Source organism: Antechinus flavipes, chromosome 5 (assembly GCF_016432865.1).
Source record: "Antechinus flavipes isolate AdamAnt ecotype Samford, QLD, Australia chromosome 5, AdamAnt_v2, whole genome shotgun sequence".
Lineage (NCBI taxonomy): Eukaryota > Metazoa > Chordata > Mammalia > Dasyuromorphia > Dasyuridae > Antechinus > Antechinus flavipes.
Window position 1 is genome coordinate 50,669,532 of NC_067402.1, and position 21,848 is coordinate 50,691,379.

Sequence of the window (21,848 nt, forward strand, 5' to 3'; positions counted from 1 at the left end):
ATGTCATAAGTGTTCTCTCACTAGCCAGCAACTTTCTAAAAAAACAAACAAACAAACAAACAACAACAACAACAAAAAAAAAAAAAAACCTGGTCTCTATCCTAGCCTTCAAAATAATATATTAGTGTAGATTGTGCTTATTTACTAGAAGATAAAGATGGTAGGTAACCTCAGGATTGGTTAGGAGAATTGTTGGAGCTATTGTGAAGTGATGATGATAATAAGGGAAGTGTTTCCTTTAAGAAAAGCTCTGGTTATTATAACTTGTGGAGTCCCTGCTGCTGACTCTGATCCTTACCCCAAACTTCAGAAAAATTGCTGACTTTGCCTTTCCATAGTGAAGCTAGGTCATGGTGAGAGGGTTACTTTCTAGAGAACTTGTATGTCCTTAACCAGGGTCATGTTTATTGTTAGTGCACATGTGACTCTTAGATCAGCCCTTTCCCAGAATGGTTGACCCCATTATAAATAGCATGAAGCTGTTTTGTTGGAAAATTCGCTTGTACATATATTCAAGTTATTTGTCATCAATGACAGGTGCCCCATTCCACTTAAAGTCATAATAAGAATCACCTAGATCTATCAGTTTATGCATAGGGAGAGGGCCAGAATTTCACAGAAATTCTGACAGAAAAATAAAAAGAGGAGCAGCTTCTTTTTTGCTTTATGTGTTATCAAATTATCAACTTGACTATATTTCTTCTTTGGAGCTGATTAATATTTAGAATGAATTGTTTTTAACAACATGGAGAAAGGAGCAACATAGTCTCCAAAATTTAAAAAGATGGGAAAAAAGATTTTAAAATATCTTATGCATATCATATACAACCATTTCAGAAAACAATACAGTACTGGGCATTACTCCAGAAAGATAAAATTTAAAAATTAACAATTTAAAAGGTGTCTTTGAATCCCAATTCAGATGTTTACTAGCTGTGTGACAAGTCATTTAACCTCTCCACAACCTCAGTTTTCCTCATCTGCAAAATGGGGACAACAATAGCATCTATCTCACAGAGTACTCATGAAGTTCCAGTGATATAATCTTTGTAATGTAGTTTGCAAAACCTAATATGCTCTAGAGATGTCAGTTGTTTTTATTATCATTCTTGTTTTTTCTATTTTTCAGATATGCCTATTATTATTCAGGATTGGGAGGAGGTGTTCTAATAGCTGCTTACATTCAGGTTTCCTTCTGGACCTTAGCTGCTGGCCGGCAAATTAAAAAAATTAGGCAAAAATTTTTTCATGCTGTTCTCCGACAGGAAATAGGGTGGTTTGATATCAATGACACCACAGAACTCAACACACGCCTCACGGAGTAAGTATTTTGCTACATTCTTTATTATGTATTTGGGAAAATGGATTTTTTTCTTAAGGAGATGGACAAAATTACATGAAAATAAGTATTTTTAAAAAATGAAAGGTCTCACTTTAAGGCTATACTATACCTGGAGGTCAAACATACAATAATCAGACATCTTCCTTTTGGCCATCCCAAGCTACTGCCTGTTGTTAATTAAAAGGCCCAGTTTCAACTTGACTTCTCCTCTGAGGGTCATACAGAAGTCTTCACAAGGCTCAAGAATGGTGATGTGCCTTCCACTGGTCTAACTGTATTTGTGTTCAATGCATCTCCTTATGCATCTGTTAGTTTGCACTGTACCTTTCCACTAAGAACGCCATGACCATAACCACTCAAGTGTGATTCTTTTTTTAGTGACATCTCCAAAATCAGTGAAGGAATTGGTGACAAAGTTGGAATGTTCTTTCAAGCAGTGGCAACATTTTTTGCAGGATTCATAGTGGGGTTCATAAGAGGATGGAAGCTAACACTTGTGATTATGGCCATCAGTCCTATCCTGGGACTTTCTGCAGCTGTCTGGGCAAAGGTAGGCAAAACGGATGGACCTTTAGGCATCAGCTCTCTGACACTTGGGAGAACTTTGCTTAGTAGGTTTTTCTCTATAATTCAATTCCCACAAACATTAGTGTGTTCCATATACCAGGACTGGAGCAATATAATGTATTGGAAAATTTGGTGTTGGACTTGGATTCAGGTGTGACTCAGGTTACCCTTCTCCACCTCATACTTGTTAACTGTGTGATAAAGAATAAGCTCCCTAGATATATCTGAATTTGTTCCCACATTTGTAAATTAAGATTTTATAGTGATGATGATGATGATAACTAATATTTAGATAGTGCCTACAATGTACTTTACAACTATTGTTTCATTCAGTCCTCACAATAAGCCTGGGAGGTAGGTGCTATTATTATCCCCATTTTATAGTTAAGGAAACTAAGACAAATAAAGGTTGTGCTTTGCCCAGGGTTGCACAGCTAGTAATCATCTGATAATGGATTTGAATCCAGGCTTTCTTGATTCCAGGCCCCTGTGCTCTAACTATTTCACTATCTAGTTGCCCCCAAAATAAGGTCTACAGTACCAAAATCACAAAGTTGTTTTAAGGAACAAATAAGCTAGCACTCCCTTGGAGATGCATGATGGATGGTTCCTGATCTCTCCATTTCAGATCAGGATTATTATTGTTCTCAAAGAGGACCATGACGTCAGGGACACGATGCCCTGACATGAAAGTGAATTGGATTTAAGTGAGGGAGGGCTGGGAAAAGTCACCTGCCTGTTTCTCCTTCAGAGACATCTGGGTCCAGTGGCTAGATGTAGATCAGGTTGACTGGAGATGGCTCTGGAGCAAGAGGAGACCTTGGCCTTTTTAAGCTGAGTCTTCAACAGGTCTTACTTTGAGGCTGCACTCATACAGTGATTAAGGGTAGGTGGCAATTGAGGCAAAGAGTGGCCTCTTTGACCTGGTCAAAAAAATAATACATAACCTCTGAGTGCCTTCTGACAATTCTAAGAATCGCTTAATTTTACAGGTCCAGAATGCCAAGAATATACTCAATTCTTCAAGCCTCTCCTACTTGTTGACATCATACAACTCTCTAAGTTCTAGAGAGTGGAGGAGAGGAGATATCCTTCTCTCCCTGCTCCCGACCCCAGGTTCACAAGCTGTGAACTCATGGCCTTCCAGAAAAGCCTTTGTCTTTGTTTTAGGAAAGACGGCAGCTAAGATGGTGCATTGGATAGAGCACCAGCCCTAGAGTCAGAAGGACATGATATGATCCTATCCCATATGAGACTCTATGCTGAGGAACTATGTGATCCTGGGCAAATCACTTAACTCCAATTGCCTCCTAAAAGAAAAAATAAAGGAAAGAAGACATCATCAAGAAAAGACAGTTGCATCTTAGACACAAGCTTAACTACATGACCAGAAGCTTCAGTTTGTGGGACCAGCGTCAGGGAAGGAGAGAAAGTGAAGAGGAGGGAAAGGGCAACTTCCCTCCCACCCCAACTCACTCTGCAGGGTGGAAAAAGCTGTATGAGTCTGGAGTAAGAGATCGGAGGGGCAGGGATTCTAACTTTAGGATATTCCCAGATTCTGGATCAGCAGCCAGTTATACAAGAGTGAATCTTAGCTGATAGGAAGCAGTCAAAAGATATATGTTCCTACACTAAAGTGAAGAATGGGGAGGGAAAAGCACCTCCATTAGAATTGATGGAGGGGCATACTTATATATTTTGCAAGTCCTATGTCACAATATAAATGCTGTTTTTGACAGCTCACATATGCCTTTTTATGAAACCATGTCTAGGTGGTGCTAAATTTACCCTATTTCAAAATTTCACAGGTCATATCTAATAAAAAGGAACTTTTTCTTCCAAATCAGAATTTCTTAAAATAAACTGTCATCCATTCAATTTAACTTATATTTATGATGTTATCACACAATACCTTGGTAAATGATTTAGAAATGGACAAAACCGTTTAACTTTGTCCTTATAATGCAATGAAAAAACTTACTGTAATTTACTCCTATTTATGTTAATGACCTTTAAATATAATTATAAGTAGATGTTATAATTTTACTTTGAAATAAAATTTTATCTTATCAATAATATGTACAAATATATTACATCAGCTGAGACATTTGGCCCTTTGAGGTATTTTTAAATTCCTCTTTGTAATACATTATTGAATTGATTTTAGCTAAACCAGTTATGGAAATAGATTTTGCTTACAAAATGTAAATGTCCATCATTCATTTTGGTACTTGGAAAATCATCCAATAAAAATAAAATTTAAAAATTTTATAAAGTTTTTATTATATCTTCTTAGCACCTATGTCAGTATAATAGTTCAATTCAGTACCTATACTAAGTACTAGACATTCAGCTGTCTATTAGAAGTACAAACAGACACAGAAAAAAAGTCCCATCATCAAAGAGCTTATATTCTATTTGGGGCTAAGGGAAGTGACCAAGATGTTCACACAAAAGTAAAAACAATGTTTCTTTTGGGGTTTTGTTTTGGTTTGGTTTTTGGACTGGCGTAGTGTTATTCTTTTTGTTTTGGGAGTAGACAATCCTAGAGAGGCAGTCCCTTCACCAAAGCACCTATGGACCCCATATGATTTATAGTCATAGATGCCTGGGATACTTAGGGGTTAAATGATCTGCCCTCTGGTCTCAGAGTGAGTGTATGTCCCTGGTGGGATTTGAACTCAGGCCTTTTGATCTTTTATTAAATTTTTTTAATTGAAGCTTTTTATTTTCAAAATATATGCAAAGATAATTTTTCACCATTGACCCTTGCAAAAGCTTGTGTTACAGTTTTCCCTCTCTCCTACCCCCTCTCCTAAATGGCAAATAATTCAATATATGTTAAACATGGTAAAATATATGTAAATACAACGTAAGGCCTTTTGATCTGTGAGACTGACTTTTTAGCCACCATATCTCACAAATGTATGCTAAATACAGTATATATGCTAAAAAAAAAAACAAGGAGGAGTTAACATTTGGGAGGGGAAGGATTTTAGAATAATATAATAAATGCCATTTTGCCCAGCAATATTTTTATGGTTTGTTTTTGTGTGAAGCAGTTGAGGTTAAATGACTTGCCCAGGCTCAGGTCAGATTTGAACTCAGGTCCTCCTGACTTCAGAGTTAGTGCTGTATCTATTGTGCTATCTAGCTGCCCCCACAGCAATAAATTAATACATAAACTGTTTACATTAATAAACTGGCTGTAGCCTCTACAACCAATTCTTAATATTATTGATTCTGACAATTCATCTGTAAACTGTGCTTCCTCTTTACATCAGCAATTATTATTATTATTCATAATTGGAAAAATAGAGATGAAATCACTTATTGAGCTTCGCTGTTCTAGGTCAACAATTTATCATCATTCTAATTCACAATAAAGGAAAAAGGAAGTGAGATCAATTATGGAGTTTTACTGTCCTAGGTTAGCAATCATTATCATTATTATTTGTAATAAAAGAAAAATGAGGTACAATTAGTTATTGAGTTTTACTGTCCTGAGGGATGGTGGGAAATGCTAGGGAGATTTGGATAGTGAAACAAGAAAAATTCAGTGAAAAATAATCTGTAAAGATAATTTCTCCTACAGTTCTTTTGGGAAAGTGTCACTAAGTTTCCCTGAGCTGTTAGAACTGAGGCCACATTTGTAAGATCATCAGATCAGATAATTGTCAGCCTGCCCTCTTCAGTTGCTTCTAAACAAGTAATTGACTCTAAAATAAAGCATGTCAAGACCATAAGCACAACGGAGGCTTGGGAGCAAGGTTTTATGTGGACCTAACTGGAAGCTTCTTTACTTTTGAGGTGGCAAGACAAAATTTCATTTAGGATTTTAGCCCTACACTTCCCCCAACACACCCATTATCCTACTGGCTCTTCAGTAAATCCAATAGGTTAGGACTTGCTTTCTGAGCAGATTTAAAGGATGGAAGGGAAAGGATGAGGAAGATGCAGTTGTGTCTACAATGATCTCCTATCATTGGTGTACTGGACTGAGTCAGCAGCAGTGTAAAAAATAACAAAAACATTTACTGTCTGGTCTAATGCTTTTGGACAAGAACCCTCATCAATCTAACTTTAATTATCAATTCTGAAAGAAAAAAAATTGCATGAATTTTTTTTATTCCTTCTTTTATCAACAATCTAACCCATTTCTAATGTATTCCTCTCTCCCGATCTGCCCAAGAAGCACTGAGGTAGTGATCGGACTAAGAGAAAGAAAAAGTTAACTTCAGTTACTGAAAGTATCTCTTCAATTTATTCCTTCTCTTATCAATGGTTTAACCTATTTCTAACACACTCCTCTCTTCTGATCTGCCCAAGAAGTACTGGGGTAGTGATCAGACTAAGAAGAGGAAGAAGTTAACTTCATTTGATGAAAGTATCTCTTCAAATTTTCCTAAATTCAAAAAAGATGAATGTCTTTGGGTTTTATTGTCATTCCAGATACTGTCTGCATTTAGTGACAAAGAATTAGCAGCCTATGCTAAGGCTGGTGCAGTGGCAGAGGAGGCACTGTCTGCCATCAAGACTGTGATAGCCTTCGGGGGACAAAACAAAGAACTTGAAAGGTCAGGATTTTCTTTGTGCAATATAATTAGGTGAATTTGATGGGCCTTTTTTTTGGGGGGGGAGGGAGCTGGTTGTTTCTAACGGCAATCTTTTCTCCACTGATGTTATCTGGATAGCATCCTTGTAGTTTTAATGAATGACCAATAACATGTTTTCAAAGGAAGGGGAAGACAAGGGAGCAAGCATTTTTAAATTCCTCTTAAGTGCCTTAGCACAAAGTGCAAAGCACTTCACAAATATTATCTTGTTTGATCCTCACAACTAGGGGCCAATGAAAGATTTTATTTCCTCAAGCTAAGAGCAACCTTTTATGTTATTATTATCTTCATTTTACAGTAGAGGAAACTAAGTCAGACAGAAGTGACTTCAACTAGGAAGTGTCTAAAGCCAGACTTGAATCCAAGGCTCCTGGCTCCTGTTCTAGCAGTCTATCTACTGCACAACCCAATCAACCAAAACCTAGATATTCATAAGTATAATGGAAAGCATTGAAGTCAGAGTACCCCAATTCAATCCTAGCTCCTCCACTTAGTGTATTACTACTGGGCTTTTCTGGACCTCAGTTCTCCCCATCTGCAAAGTGGCAATGTTGAATTATATCTCTTCTAAGGGCCCTTCCAGATCTAAGACTATGAGCCTATGAATTCATAGTTTTAATGAAAATACCAAGCACAGTTTCCCTGACAGTTCCCTTGTGAGCCAGACAGTACAAAGCATTATTACATTTTATAGAAAAGAAGCCTAACTTCTCAGGTAGTAACAGTGACTTGCAGAGAGTCGCACAGTTGTCAGAGCAAGCATTAAAACCCAGGGCTCCCAACGCCAAATATGGCCCTCTTGTTCATTTTACCACTCTCCTTCTCATCTAGATTGGGGAGTGGAGGGCAGCAGGTGATTCATGCTGCATAAAAACCTTCTGCTTTACAGAAGAAATGAATCCAGGTTCCCTTCAAATACTAAGCACAGCCTAATGTATTTAAAATGTGATTCCATTTGTTAAAAATTCAAGGTGCAGAAGTGTGTGAGTTTTTTCATACGGTCTCATCTGTGAATCATTGAACACTTCATGGGGATTTTCCAGGAGTGGTACAAAGATTCCTGATTACTCTTCATTTCCCTTTCTATCAGTACCCTCCAAAATATTCAGAAAGAGCATTAAAACTGGCCATCCTTATGGGCTGCGGATTGTTTCAAAACTTCTTTATCCTGGGCTGCAGATTCTGTTATCTCTACCTAGATCTGGAAGACTCCCACCTACTTCAATTGAGTAGTTCAGCAGGGGATTGTAAGGGAAGGACTTCTTTTGTAACCTTACAGTATATCAGGGAGCCTTCCAGACACTAGAAAAAATTACACTGAATGTTTGAAATCTCTTGGCAATCATAGACTATCATAGGAAGGATGTGTATAAAAGATGCATCTGACTGCCTGTGTAAATCTTTATTTCCATTTTCCTTTCCTTCCTTCCTATTCCTTAACATCCATCTGCTTCCCATCTTCACTATTCTCTAACCTCTTCTTTTCTTTTCTTTTTCTTTTCTTTTTTCTTTTTTTTTTTGCTACTGCTTCCCTGAGCACAATATTTTCCTCAAACTATTCTGACTTTCATTTGAACCACACGAGGTCAGGGTAATCACTGCTGCCTCCTTTAGCCCTGGTAAGCAAGTAGCCAAAGTGACTGCAGTAATGGAACATCCACTCCTCAGGTTGGGATGCTTACGCAGGCTGTCTGCTGATAATAGATCTTACTGGAAGTGCTCGTAAGCACAGCAGCAAATGTGGAAGGATGAAGCTTGAGTTACTGGATCATAGTTATCCTTGTGAGATCCAGGCTCAGCATCCTAAGCAGAGAAGGCCAGATTAAATTAATGTGTTACATATGAATAGGAAGCCAGTCTGGGGAGGTCCAAGAGATCTGCTTCTGATTCATTCTGCTTCTGATATATTCTGACATTTGATGCTCACTGTCCCTCGCAGCTTTCTAAGACAATACTACGTAATGAATTCAGCTGTTTCCTGTGGAAGAATTATATGCTAGTTTGTTCTGTTCCAAGAGATCTTATTTCAGTGAAAAACCAGGAAAGTGATTCTCATAGGATAAAGAATATGGGTGAGGATGAGATTTTGGAGCCAGAAAAAATCTTAGAGATCATACAACAATAGAATATAAACTATCTGAGATCTAGGACTGTTTAGTATTTGTCTTTGTGCCTCCAGCAGAGTTCACAGTGCATAGCAGGGATGTAATTCCCAATAGATGAGTGAATGAATCTAGTCACTTCCTTTATTTGACAACTGAGGAAACTGAAACCCAGAAAGAATCAGTGATCAAATTAGATTGAGGTCCCTTGATTCCTATTTCACTCCAAAGCTCTTCCTACTACAACAAAATTATGTATAGCGAATATTTTAAGTCTCAATGGTCTACATTATAATTTATCTTGACACTTTAGGGTAGGTTATTATTTACATAAAATTAGTACATGGTCAGTCCAGATTCATAATAGCAATCACTTTCTCCATCTTGTGATTATAAATGTGTGTTTTTCTCTTCTCGCCTGCCTTTTCTTTCCAAGAATCATATGTTCTGGATTTTTCAATATTTAATTCTAGTCATAAGAAATAGAAAACTTCCCATCTCCCTTTACCCTCCCCATTTCCCAAACAAAGGAATACAATGCATCTCTATTTGCTGATCCAGTGGTTGTAAATTAAAACAACAACAACAACAACAACAAATCAAACCAAACACAAAAATTCAAGAGTAGGATCTCTCCTTCTTAATCCCTACCAGGATTTCAAAAGTAATATCCATTCTTATTATTATCTTGTCAAGCCTGGCATAAAGACCACACAGTAATATTGAAAAGGTTTCTTTATGGTGCTATTTAGTGCAGGAAGAAATTGGGCTATTACTCTTTTCATTTTTTTGTTTTTTGTTTTTTATGTCTTTAATTCTTTAAGTTTGCACAATAGCATTAGGATTTCAGGGCCTAAGTTGACATTATCTCTCCTATCTTTACATTATTCCATATTATGATGAATTTGTCCTTCGAAAGCAGCAGCCTGAATACAGAATAGAGGAGAAGACTTGAGTCCATTTGTTGAAGGCAGTTTCTGGAATTGCCCCAAGAATAATGTTATAGGCCAAGAGAGGTGGGTCTAGGCTAGTACAGAGTTTTCATTCTGATCTTGGTCATTCCACATTTGAACAGTTTTAATTGAGTGTACTGAACTATTCTAGTGATTTGGTGATTTGGATCTTCAGACTCTCTGGCTTCTTAGATCTGAAGATGATTCAGAATGCACAGTCTCATTTTCATTCTAACTTTTTTCCCCTCTTCAATTCCTATTAGGTATCAGAGACATTTAGAAAATGCAAAAAAGATTGGAATAAAGAAAGCTATTTCAGCAAACATTTCTATGGGCATTGCCTTCCTGTTAATATATGCATCCTATGCACTGGCTTTCTGGTATGGATCTACTCTAGTCATATCCAAGGAATATACGATTGGAAATGCACTTACAGTAAGTAGATATTCACACAATATCCATGGAAAATCTGAGCACATTTGTTATTCATTCCCCTACTCGTCTTTATTTCCCCCTTCATAAAATTTTTATTTCTTCCTCCTTGCTCTTCTGGTCTTTTGACTTTAAGGTTTTAATTTCTACCATTATATGGACCATTTCTCCCCTCTCATCTTTGGCAACCAATAATAGCTCCCATAGTCCCAGCTAGCTATCTCCAAGATGCATACCACTCTACCTAACGGGACCCTTGGCATGAAACTGGGGATGATTTCAGTAGAGAAACCCATATTCTAAGTACCATCAAACGTGGTCACCAGGCCAGATAGTTTTGCTTACCACTGTTTTATATTGTTATGAAGGCAACCTCATTAGTAAATTTAGAAATGCCTGTGCTATAAAACAAAAGGCAGTAAGAAGGTTTATTATTAATTAAAAAGAAAGAGTGTCTGGATCAGGGCAAGTCATTACTCTTTTAGTACCCAACTTGACATCTTGCAAAAAGTAGATGCTCAATAAATATTTATTGAGTGAATGAATAACACATAATTCCCAGCACTTACCTTGCTGATGGTAGATTAGCTTCTAAGCTTCACCAAAATTCACAGCTCCAAATTTTGATGGGGGCAGGCAGACAGGAGGTAATACTGAGGGTTAATGGACAGAGAGCTAGTAGCAAACTTTTTAATAAGCCTTTATTGTTTTGTGTTCAGTTGTTTTTCAGTTCTACTCTGTATATGGAAAGGCCTGATTTATTTGATATTGAAGTTCAAAAATTAAAAATTAAAATAAATTCTTAGAAAAGGAACAGAGAGGGGCAAACTAGTGCTTAATCAGATGGGTACCATCTGATGTGAAATAATCTGAGAAGGGGATTGACAAAAGATAATTTCTAAATTTAATCATCAGTAGAGGGCTGGGCTTGGGCTGAAGCAAGAAGGAAGTTGTAACCTATCAAGATAGAGAAGAAATCACTGAGAGGAGATGGATATTAGGACTTGCTGGGGCTATGATCAAGTTTAGGAAATTGTTTAAGGCTGAATGAGATAAGAACTGGGATCAGATTAGTTGAATCCAACATAGAAAACCCATTGAAATCTGCTGCCAAATTCTGCATTTTAATGTTCTTGCCTCATGGCTGAGCTTTGGGGGCTGTGAAACAAGGGAACAATATCTAGATCATCATCTCTTTCAACCAATGAGCTTTCTGGATGTGTCTCAGGAGACAGTCATATGTTCTCAGAATACACAGGACTCTGCTGGGAGAAGAAATTAGAAGCTGTAAAATCTACTTGTTTTCTTGTCCAATTCCCCAGTCTGGCCAGCGTCCTGATGTCATCCTGATGAATATGATTATGATTATTGTTAAATATGTCATAGTATTGTATAATATAGTAAAGTATTAACATAGTAAAACGTTTAACTTATTTACATATAGTAAAATTTCAGCTACCTGAAATCCTTGAGAAATGTATTGTTCTGATAGCTGAGATTTCTGGATAGCTGAAGTTTCTTCCAATTAAGCACCCAAAATGTTAATTGTCAATATTTTACATAGAAATCTTTTTTACAAAAAATAAAAGATTGCCTGCTTTCTTTGTTTCTTGAGCAGGGTTAATTAAACATAATAAAACGTTTTCTCAATAACTCAGAATGCTCATTCTGAACCATGATCATTGTACTGAACAATGTGGTACAATGGGTAGAGTACTGCATCTCGAGTCAGAGTTCAAACCTTGGCTCTGCTGATCACTACCTGTGCAAATTTGGACAAATCACTTAATTCTTTGGGCTTTAATAAGGGCCAAATTGGGGGTGGGGTGGTGGAGAGGTTAAGTAGACAGTGCTTTAGGCTCTTTCCTAGCATCAAATTCTATGAGGATGGATATATATATATATATATATACACACATATATATATATCTTATTTCTACTTTTGACAAGCAGGTTAAATAAAATAAGAATCAAAACTTTTAGTACCATTTCTTGGGCATTCTTGAATGACATTAATTTATTTGAGGAAAAAAATACAAATTCAAGTTAAAAAGTGAAATGTTTGGTTGTACTTAGACAACAGTCCAAGGACTCCCTACATAGTATATCTGGGCGGGAGTGTCTTAATATGTTTAGTCTCAGTCCTAAAGTGTTCAACAAAATATTGATTTCAAAACGTGCTTTTTTGCAAGAGAATTTTGCAGACCAAACCTCTTTGTTGGTTTGCTATGGACCATGCTTGGTCTGTATTCCTGTATCTGTAGAATCCCCTGTAGTACTACAGAGCAAAAAAAAATCATTGGGGAACAATTAATAAAGCCATAAGATCCAAAATCTAAAGGTGACAGACTTTAGGAGTCATTCAGTCCAACCACTTCATTTTACAGATGAGGAAATTGAGGCCCAAGGAGATAAGCTTTGTAAGAAGAAGCTTGCTCTCTTTAGACTTAGCCTTAGATTGAATGGATTGAAAATCTGATCCTACATTAATCTAGGAAAGTAGCAACAGAAAGTTGTGTTTGAGGTTTGTTTGTTGAGCTGCAAAAACAAAATAAAACAGATTTATATATATATATATATATACATATACATATGTATATATATATAATAGGAAAATGAAATATGACAAGTTATAAAGTACTAACTTTGAGAAGTTCTGTATAACTTTGCCTTTTCCCAAACCCCAACATTTCTTCAGAATAATGCAGTTGGGTGGGGTTTACTCGGTAGGGTTTAGGCATAGTGAGCCTAAAATTGACCATCATATTTTTCTCCTGCTGTCTTCTCCATAGGTCTTTTTTTCAATATTGATAGGAGCTTTCAGTGTTGGACAGGCTGCACCATGCATTGATTCATTTGCTAATGCCAGAGGAGCAGCCTATGCAATCTTTGATATCATTGATAACGTAAGTCATTTGTTTTCTTAAAACATTTTAAAAAATGCTTTAAGGATTGGCAAATTAAGTCGAGTTTAAGGGTGTATTTGTAAAATGGACTGAGTCAACTTTTCTCAGTTGTGGGTAAAAGGAATGGTGTCCTTGTTTATTTGAAAATTTGTAATTAGAAGACATCTTTAACATCACAGTGATTCTCCTGTTTTAAATAGTATATTTAGACTAACCTTTGACCATCAAGGGGTACAATAGGGATATTCATTGATACAGTTTGTGTTTTCTCCAAGTTCAATGTTTTAAAGAAGTAGCTGGTGGCCAAGGGGATAGGATGCAGGCCTGAAGTTGGTAAGTTCTGAGTTTGAATTTGACCTCAGACACTTACTAGCTGGGTAACCTGGGCAAATCACTTACATTTCTGTTTACCTCACTTTCCCCAACTTTATCTCCAAATGGGATAATAATAGCAGTTACCTCTCAAAGTTGATGTAAAGATCAAGTGAGATAATATTCATAGAATTAGGGCAGTATTTGGCACATAATAGACACTTCATAACTGCTTATTCCTTTTTTTTCCCTCATCCCTCTAAGGATCCAAATTGTAGCAGTGAATAGTGCTAGACTTAAAATTGAGAAGACTTGAGTTCAGATCCTGCATTAGGTACTAACTAGCTATTTGATTATGGAGGATTCATTAACCTCTCTGAACTTCAGTTTCATGATCTGTAGAATCAGAATAATAATAGTCCCTACCTCACATGCTTTAAAAAAAATCAAATTAAATAACGTACATCAAGTGCTTTGTTAACTTTAAAGCACTATAAAAATATTAGCTGTTACATGAATTATTAATTTGTAATTATACATGTGTCAATTTGGCTTTGAACTTTGAGAATGACTGCTAATCCCAAGGGGTTTTCTAACTAGCTTTCCACTTGCCTTGGGTGGTTACACCTGGAAAATAACAACAACTTCAAAATCAAAACCAGATTGTGATCAGACTTGTTACTGTGATTTCCTGCTGGCCTATACATGTTTTTCATCATGTGATTAACATGATTATAAAATGCCTAGAGTGATTGAGTTGATCTGGCTATATGCCTATGAAAACTAATGTGCTAAGATGTGACTGTGTTTATAGGAATGAAGTCAGTCCATGAATTGAGACATTAATTTTGATAATTAATTACAAAAATTCCAGGTCTAGATTTTATTTCATTTTTATTTTTTGTAAATAGCATTTTATTCCCCTCCAGTTACATATTAAAAAGATTTTAGTATTCATTTTTATAATATTTTGAGTTCCAAATTTTTCTTTCTCCTTTTATCTCTCTCCTCCCCTTTACTGAAGAGGATAGGTGAGTTTGATTTAATTTATACATATGCTATCATGTAAAACATTTCTATCTTAGTCACAGTTGTAAAAGAAGAAACAGATCAAAAGAGAAAAAAGCAGAAGAAAGAATTAAGTGGAAAAAATATTTCAGTCTACATTTTGAGTCCATCAGTTTTTTAATCTGGTTGTGGATAGCATTTTCTTTTATGAGTCCTTTGTACTTGTCTTGGATCATTATGTCTCTGAAAAGAGCAGAGTCAGTGATAGTTGATTGTCACACAATGTTGCCAATACTATATATAATGTTTTCCTGTTTTTACTTGTTTCACTTTGTATCAGTATTCATAGAAGTCTTTTGGTTTTTCTCAAATTTGCCTGTTCATCATTTCTCAATGTATAGAGGTATTATATTACATTCATATAACACAACTTGTTCTGCACCAGGAGATGGACATCCCCTCAATTTCCAATATTTTGCCATGATGAAAAGGGTCCAAAGACAGACAGAAAAAGCGAGACAGAGATAGAGACAGAAAGACAGAGAGAAAGAGAGAGACACAAAAAGACAGACAGACACACACACACACACACACACACACACACACAGAGGAAAGGGGACTTGACATTTTCAAATTTTGATGATCAAATGCATAACCCCTGAAATCTCATTATCCCCATGGAAACTAGATTTTTGCTTGAAGCCCAAACCACAGCCTTTTAAAAAAATATAGATAGTAAGCTAAAAATGGCTTTTACAGTTATGTATTCTATATAATTGTTGATTATAAAAATTGTTGATTTAGAGCTTGAGTGAACTCTATCCCCTTCATTTTGCAAATAATGAAACTGAGGCTTAGAGAGATTAAACATTAAGGACTTTACAAATATTATCTCATTTGATTTTCACATCAACCCTGGGAGGTAAGTCCAATTATGATCTCTATTTTACAGTTGAGGAAACTGAGGCAGTTAAGTGACTTGTTCAAGGTCACACAGTGAATGTCTAAGGCAGGATTTGATAAAGTCAGTCCCCCTGATGTCAGGCTTAGCACTCTATTTGCTGTACCACTTGATTGTATGACAGTCAACTAGATTGGGTAGTAGTTAACATACTTTTATTGAGAGAACTGAAGTAATGGGATCAACTATAATAATGATGATGATGGTAAGGAGAATGAAAATTAGAACTATATGTTATATGGTCTTTGATGTTCCCAAAGCATTTTACATATATTTCCCCACTGATAAATTAGCACAGGATAACGGAGAGAGAACAGTGGCATTGGATTCAGAATCCAATCCCACTTTGAAGTCTGGCTTCAAAGCCTGACTGTGGTTTACTACCTATGTGATTCAAGGTCTTCTTGCCTCTTTGGGCCACAGTTTCCTCATCTGCTACAAGGAAATTATTGGAATAGATGACCCCAAAGGTCTCATCTAGTTCACAATATATGATTCTATAATGATATAGTGTTTTATGCTTATAGTATCTCTGTGAAGTTTCTATTATTCACAATTTATATATAAAGTAATAGAGCTTCATAAAGGTAGACTGGTATGGGCAAGGCCACAGAGTTAGCACATGGAAGCTCTTAAACCCAATGTCCGAGTCCAGATCTAGAGTGCCTTCCACTGTGCTATGTCTCCTCTGTAGTATGGGTGTTGTTAAATCATTTCCCCAAATTGTCTGTAGAAAGAACCACAACTAGAAGTAAAACAGAGGATAGAGTTAAAGAAATGCATTTCCTGCATTAAGAAACATGTACCTCAAACCAAATCTAGTCATCTCTTACTAAGCTTCTAATGGACGCCATATATTGTACTAAACACTCAGGATACCAAATAAATACATACATACATACATACATGTATACATATAGTCTCTGTTCTCAAGGAGCAAACTTAATGGGAAAGGTAAATGCAAATAACTACATGCAAACAAATTATATACAAGATCACCTGGATATCATCTCAGAGAAGAGACATTAATATTAATTGATTGGCATATACTTCTTGCTGAAGGTGAGAGTTTAACTGAAATTTGAATAAAGAAAAAAGATGAAGATGAGGAAAAAGAGAATTCTAGGTTTGGGGCACAAGAAGTGCAAATAGAGATTGGGGAGAAGAAATGTCTGGTGTTAGAAGGAGTAAGGAGGCCAGAGGCAGTAAAGAGGTCACTGGACCCACTGAATCCTAGGGTATGGAAAGGGGAATAAAGAACAAGAAGATGGGCAAGGGGGAAGGACAAAGCCAAAGTGTCAGAATATAGATAAGGACTCAGCTGAACTCTGAACATTCCCATCCAAACAACTTTTAAAATAACATTTCAAATCAAATTTCAGTGTGCCAAAGACAACAAAAGATGAGAGTAGGATGTTTTCCAGCCTAAGATAATTAAGGAGGTTAGCAGAAGAGGTTTGTGACATGGTAGTAAGGGCCAGTGAGCATTAAAGGCAGCTGCCACAACAACAGTATAGCAGCAGCAGCTTCGGGAACTTTTTAGTCCAGAAACAGAAAGGGAGTTTGACAACTGGTCAGGAGATTACAGGCAAACCTTTGCTGGTACTGATACTTTGCTGGTGCTGACTGGCAACTCTCTTCCCCCTAAGCTATTCTAGGCTGGCACTCCAAGAGAAAAGAAGCACTTGTGATCAGTCACAAGGCAGCAGGGGAGCTGGTCACAATTGCAGGATCAAAAAGAGCAGGAGAACTTATGGCTTCAGGGAACAAAAATCCTAATTGGGTAAAGACCAGAACATAGATTAAGAGAGCAATGTGCATGCCTCTACTTAGATCACAAAGCATGACACCTTTTTAAAAAATGAAAAGAAACTGAAAAGCTGATTAAAATAACTCCTTAAAAACAAAACTGATAAATTTAAAAAGAAGTACAACTACTCACCAAGGAAAATAAATTCTTAAAAATTAGAATTGGGCAAGTGGAAGCTATGAAAACTATGAGACTTCAAGAAGCAATAAGACAAAGTCAAAGAATTCAAAAAAGTACTAAAAAATGTGAACTATCTACGTGAAAAAACAACTGACCTGGAAAATATATTGAGAGAGATCACTGATAAATTATTAAATTGGGGGAGCTAGGTGATACAGTGGATAGAAAATCATTTCTGAATTCAAATCTGGCCTCAAACACTTGATACTAGTTATATGACCCTCAACAAGTCACTTAATTCCAATTACCTCAGGGAAAAAAGGATTATTAAACTACCTGAAAACCATGATAAAAAAGATATTTCAAGAAATTATAAAGAAAAAACTCCTTCAATATCTTATATTCAGAGGCTAAAACAGACATTAAAAGAATCCACCAATCACTTCCTGAAAGAGATCCCAAAATGAAAATTCCAAGGAATGTTATAGCCAAATTTCAGAGCCCCCCAAATCAAGGAGAAAATACTTCAAGCACCCAGAAAGAAGCAATTTAAATATTGTGGAGCCACAATCAGGTTCACCTAGGATTTAGCAGTTTCCATGTTGAAGGATTGGGGGACTTGGTGTTTACTATTCTAGAAGACAAAGGAGCTAGGATTATAATAAAAATAACCTACTCAGGAAAACTTAGGTATAATCTTTCAAGGGAAAAAAATGGATATTTAATGAAATAGAGAACTTTCGAGTGTTCCTGATGAAAAGACCTGAGTTGATTAGAAAATGTGACATTCAAGCAGAAGGTTCAGGAGAAGCATAAAAAGATAAATATGAAAGATTAATTATAAGATATTCAATAAGGTTAAACTGTTTACATTCCTATATGGAAAGGTGATTCATGTAACTCCTAAGATGTTTATTATTATTAGGGCAGTTAGACAGTGTCTACATAGAGAACATAAATGTGAGTTGATTTTGTTGGGATAATTAAAAAAAAATGAAAGAGTGAGAAAAAGGAATGAACTAGGAGGGGGATAAGGAGGAAGGGAGAGCTAGAATAGGGATATTTTTCTCAACTAAAAGAACACCAAGAAGTGATTTTACAGTAAAGGGGGAAATGGGGGAAGGGTAACAGTCAATAAGTTACTCTCTTCCGAATAGGTTCTAAGAGGGAAGAATATATATAAGCACTCAATTGGGTATAAACATATATCTCATTTAAAAGGGAAATAGAAAAGGGAATAAGACATATGTGGGGGAGGGAGGTAATCATAAAAGGAAGGATGAATTAAGGAAGGCAGGAGTCAGATGCAAAAAAGACTTTTGAGGATGGACAGAAAAATGGGAGATAGAAGGACAAAAAGAAGAAAATAGTATAGAGGAAAATGCACAATAATCGTAACTGTGAATGTGAATGTGAATGGCATGAGCTCACCCACAAATGAGAAGCAGATAGCAGATTAGAAACCAGAATCCAACTGTATATGGTTTTCAGGATACACACTTGAATCAGAAAGATACACAGTTAAAATAAAGGGCTGGAACAAAATCTCTTACATTTCAGCTGAAAGAAAAAAAGGCAGGGGTATTAATTAAAATCTCAGACCAAGCAGAAGTAAAGACCTAATTAAAAGACATAATCAAGGAAACTACATCTTGTTCAATTGTACCATAAACAATGAAGTTATATAAAAAAAATTGCAGCAAGTTTCTCTGATACTTTATTTTTCAAATATATAGGAAATGGAATCAAATTTATAAAACAAAAAAGAGCTATTCCCCAATTGATAAACAGTCAAATGATATAAATGGGCAATTTTTAAAAGAAAAAAATCAAAGCTCTTTGTAGTCATTAAAAAATATTAGAGAAAGGCAATTTGAAATAACTCCGAGGTATTACCTCATAACTCTCAAATGACAAATGCTGGAGGGGATGAGGGAAAATTGGTTCACTAATAAATCTAATAGAGTTGTGAACCAGTCAAATTATTCTACAGAACATTGTGGAACAATTATCCAAAGAGTTATAAAACTGCATATATTTTCTGACTCAGTAATACCATTATTAGTCTATGTCCCCAAAGATACTTTAAAAAAAAAAGGAAAAGGGAAAGAATCTATGCATATGAAAAATATTTATAGCAGCTCTTTTTGTAGTGGCAAAGAATTAGAAATTTAGGGGATATCTATAATTTGGGAAATGACCAAGCAAGTTCTGATGTATGATTGTAAAGGAATATTATGACAAGGAAGGCAGTTTCTGAAAAAAAATGGTAAGTCCTATATAAACTGAGGCAAAGTGGAGGGAGAAGAATCAAATCAATGTACATAGTAACAGCTATGTTGTAAAATGGTCATCAACTGTGAAAGATTTGGCTATTCTGATCAAAACGATGATCTGAGATAAATCCAAAGGATTCATGATGGAAAAAAAATTATTCATCTCCAGAGAGAGAACTGATGAACTCTGAGTAAACATTGAAGTATAATTTTCTCACTTTTTTTGGTAATATGACTATTATAAAAATGTTTTGTATGAATTCTCATGTATGATTATTATTTTGCTTGTCTTCTCAGTGGATGTAGGAGAGGAGAGAATTTGGAACTCAAACTTAAAAAGAAAAGAGCATTAAAGAATATTTTTTAAGAGGAGTAATAAAATTTAATTTAAAAAAGGCTGGCAAGGTAGGAAGGAACTAGATTATAAAAGGTTTTGGACATCAAACAAAAGACTTTATATCTGATGCTAAAGGTAAAAAAAAAAAAAAACACTGGAATTTTTTAATTACAGGAGGGAGACATGGTCACATTTGCTTTTCAGAAGGACTGCTGTGCTGAACAGTCTCAAAAACATGCAGTTGTGAATAGCTTGGATGTTTGATGGATAATGAAGATGCTATGACTATGTAATTGCATACAATTAATCTGACTGGGTTTAGAAAGTAGGAATAATAGTTCTCTGTATAAAAATAGTCAATGCATTTTCCTGTGGCATTTGTTTTAGAATCCTAAAATTGACAGTTTTTCTGAGATTGGTCATAAACCGGACCACATCAAGGGGAATCTGGAGTTCAGAAATGTTCACTTCTCATATCCTTCCCGAGCTGATGTCAAGGTACTGTAATTAACCTGAAGAAACATTTCTTCCTAAAAAATGATTGCTTAATTATATGAGCATAATTATGTTTAATATTTTTTATTTGAAGATTTTTTGGACACATTGAACACAATTTTTTAAAACATATTCACTTGTTTAATGATTTTAAAAATTCAAGTCTGTTGGGTCGCATATTGGAGTGGTATAATAGATGTTCCTTTTTCCTGTGTAGATTTTAAAAGGAATCAATCTCAAGGTTAATAGTGGACAAACAGTAGCCCTGGTTGGTAACAGTGGCTGTGGCAAAAGTACAACTGTTCAATTGATACAGAGACTGTATGACCCTCTGGAGGGCACGGTAAGACCCCCATATGAAATTTCCCTATTGCCAAAAGCTTTGGAAGAGTAGCAGTGATCACCAAATATACTTATCTTGTTTAGGAAAGGTGAAATGATAGTATAGTCAGTACACTTAGTAATTATCTGGGCAACTTACTTAACCCCTCTGTGCCTCAGGTTCCTTATTTATAAAATGGGGATACTAATAACACCATATTCTCTGGTTGTTGTGAGGATCACAGGAGAACATTTCTAAGGACTTTTCAAATATTAAACTGCTACATAAATTGGGCAGCTAAGTGGCACAGTAGGTAGAAAGCCAGGCGTGAAATCAAGAATTTACTAGCTGTGTGACCCTGGGCAAATCACTTAATCCTATTTGCCTCAGTTTCCTCATCTGCAAAATGAGCCGGATAAGGAAATGGTAAACCACTTCAGTATTTTTGCCAAGAAAACTCCAAATGGAGTTACAAAGATTTGGACACAATTGAAACTGACTGGACAACATCAAGTTACGTAAATTATTTACCCAAGGCACACAGGAGTCATAGAATTTTGTTTCAGTCACTTAGCTATAAAACTTCAACTCCACATCTTACCACCCTGCCATTCACACTGCCAAGGGAAAATTAGCTTCCTCTAGTCAGTGGGTTTCGGAGAAAAATTTGCAGACAGTTTGGTGATCAGTAACAATGTTATTAGCATTCTGAATAGGACATCTAGGTTGACAGAAGCTTTGGCTTTCTTTAATATTGGGGATGTTGTAGGGACGATAAAGACGGCCTTCTAAGGAACAGATGGTGAAACCCAATTTAATACATTTAGTTTTTTTGGTGGTGGTTGTTGTTCACTCCCTAACTGGGAGAAAAAAGCAACAAAGTATAGATTTTTCCCTCCTTAACAAAAACTCTTTCTTGCTTAAAAAATGTTGCTCCCATGTATTATTTTCATTGATCTGCCCCAAACTGACTGAAAGGTGGTGTGATGGTTGGCATTTTTCAGTGGCCAATCTCAGGTTTTGGATAGGGGCATTTTCCTTTCTTGCAGATCAACATTGATGGGCAAGATATTCGAACTCTAAATGTCAGGTATCTGAGGGAAATAATTGGAGTCGTGAGTCAGGAACCGGTGCTATTTGCTACCACGATTGCTGAAAACATTCGCTATGGCAGGGAAGATGCCACCATGGACGAGGTCAAGAAAGCTGTCAAAGATGCCAATGCCTATGACTTCATCATGAAACTACCAGAGGTAAAAAGATAGATGGAATAGTCATTTTTTAAATAT

At 36.0% G+C, this 21,848-nt stretch overlaps 1 protein-coding gene across 8 annotated transcripts in view; it reads left to right on the top strand.

The window, feature by feature from the left end:
• Positions 1 to 21,848, top strand: part of LOC127564407 (phosphatidylcholine translocator ABCB4) — a 111,160-nt gene that overhangs the window by 35,891 nt on the left and 53,421 nt on the right. For 7 of the 8 annotated variants that reach the window (XR_007954257.1, XR_007954256.1, XM_052000914.1 and 4 more), the window contains 8 exons: positions 1,130 to 1,321; positions 1,721 to 1,892; positions 6,362 to 6,486; positions 9,844 to 10,015; positions 12,805 to 12,918; positions 20,130 to 20,240; positions 20,455 to 20,580; positions 21,609 to 21,812. Coding sequence is in view for 6 of the 8 variants with exons in the window: in XM_052000914.1 (XP_051856874.1) it covers positions 1,130 to 1,321; positions 1,721 to 1,892; positions 6,362 to 6,486; positions 9,844 to 10,015; positions 12,805 to 12,918; positions 20,130 to 20,240; positions 20,455 to 20,580; positions 21,609 to 21,812 (1,216 nt within the window). In the remaining 2 variants the exon portion in view is untranslated. Of the gene's footprint in view, positions 1 to 1,129; positions 1,322 to 1,720; positions 1,893 to 6,361; positions 6,487 to 9,843; positions 10,016 to 12,804; positions 12,919 to 20,129; positions 20,241 to 20,454; positions 20,581 to 21,608; positions 21,813 to 21,848 lie in introns of those variants that run through there. The other variant, XM_052000917.1, reaches the window with a different exon arrangement.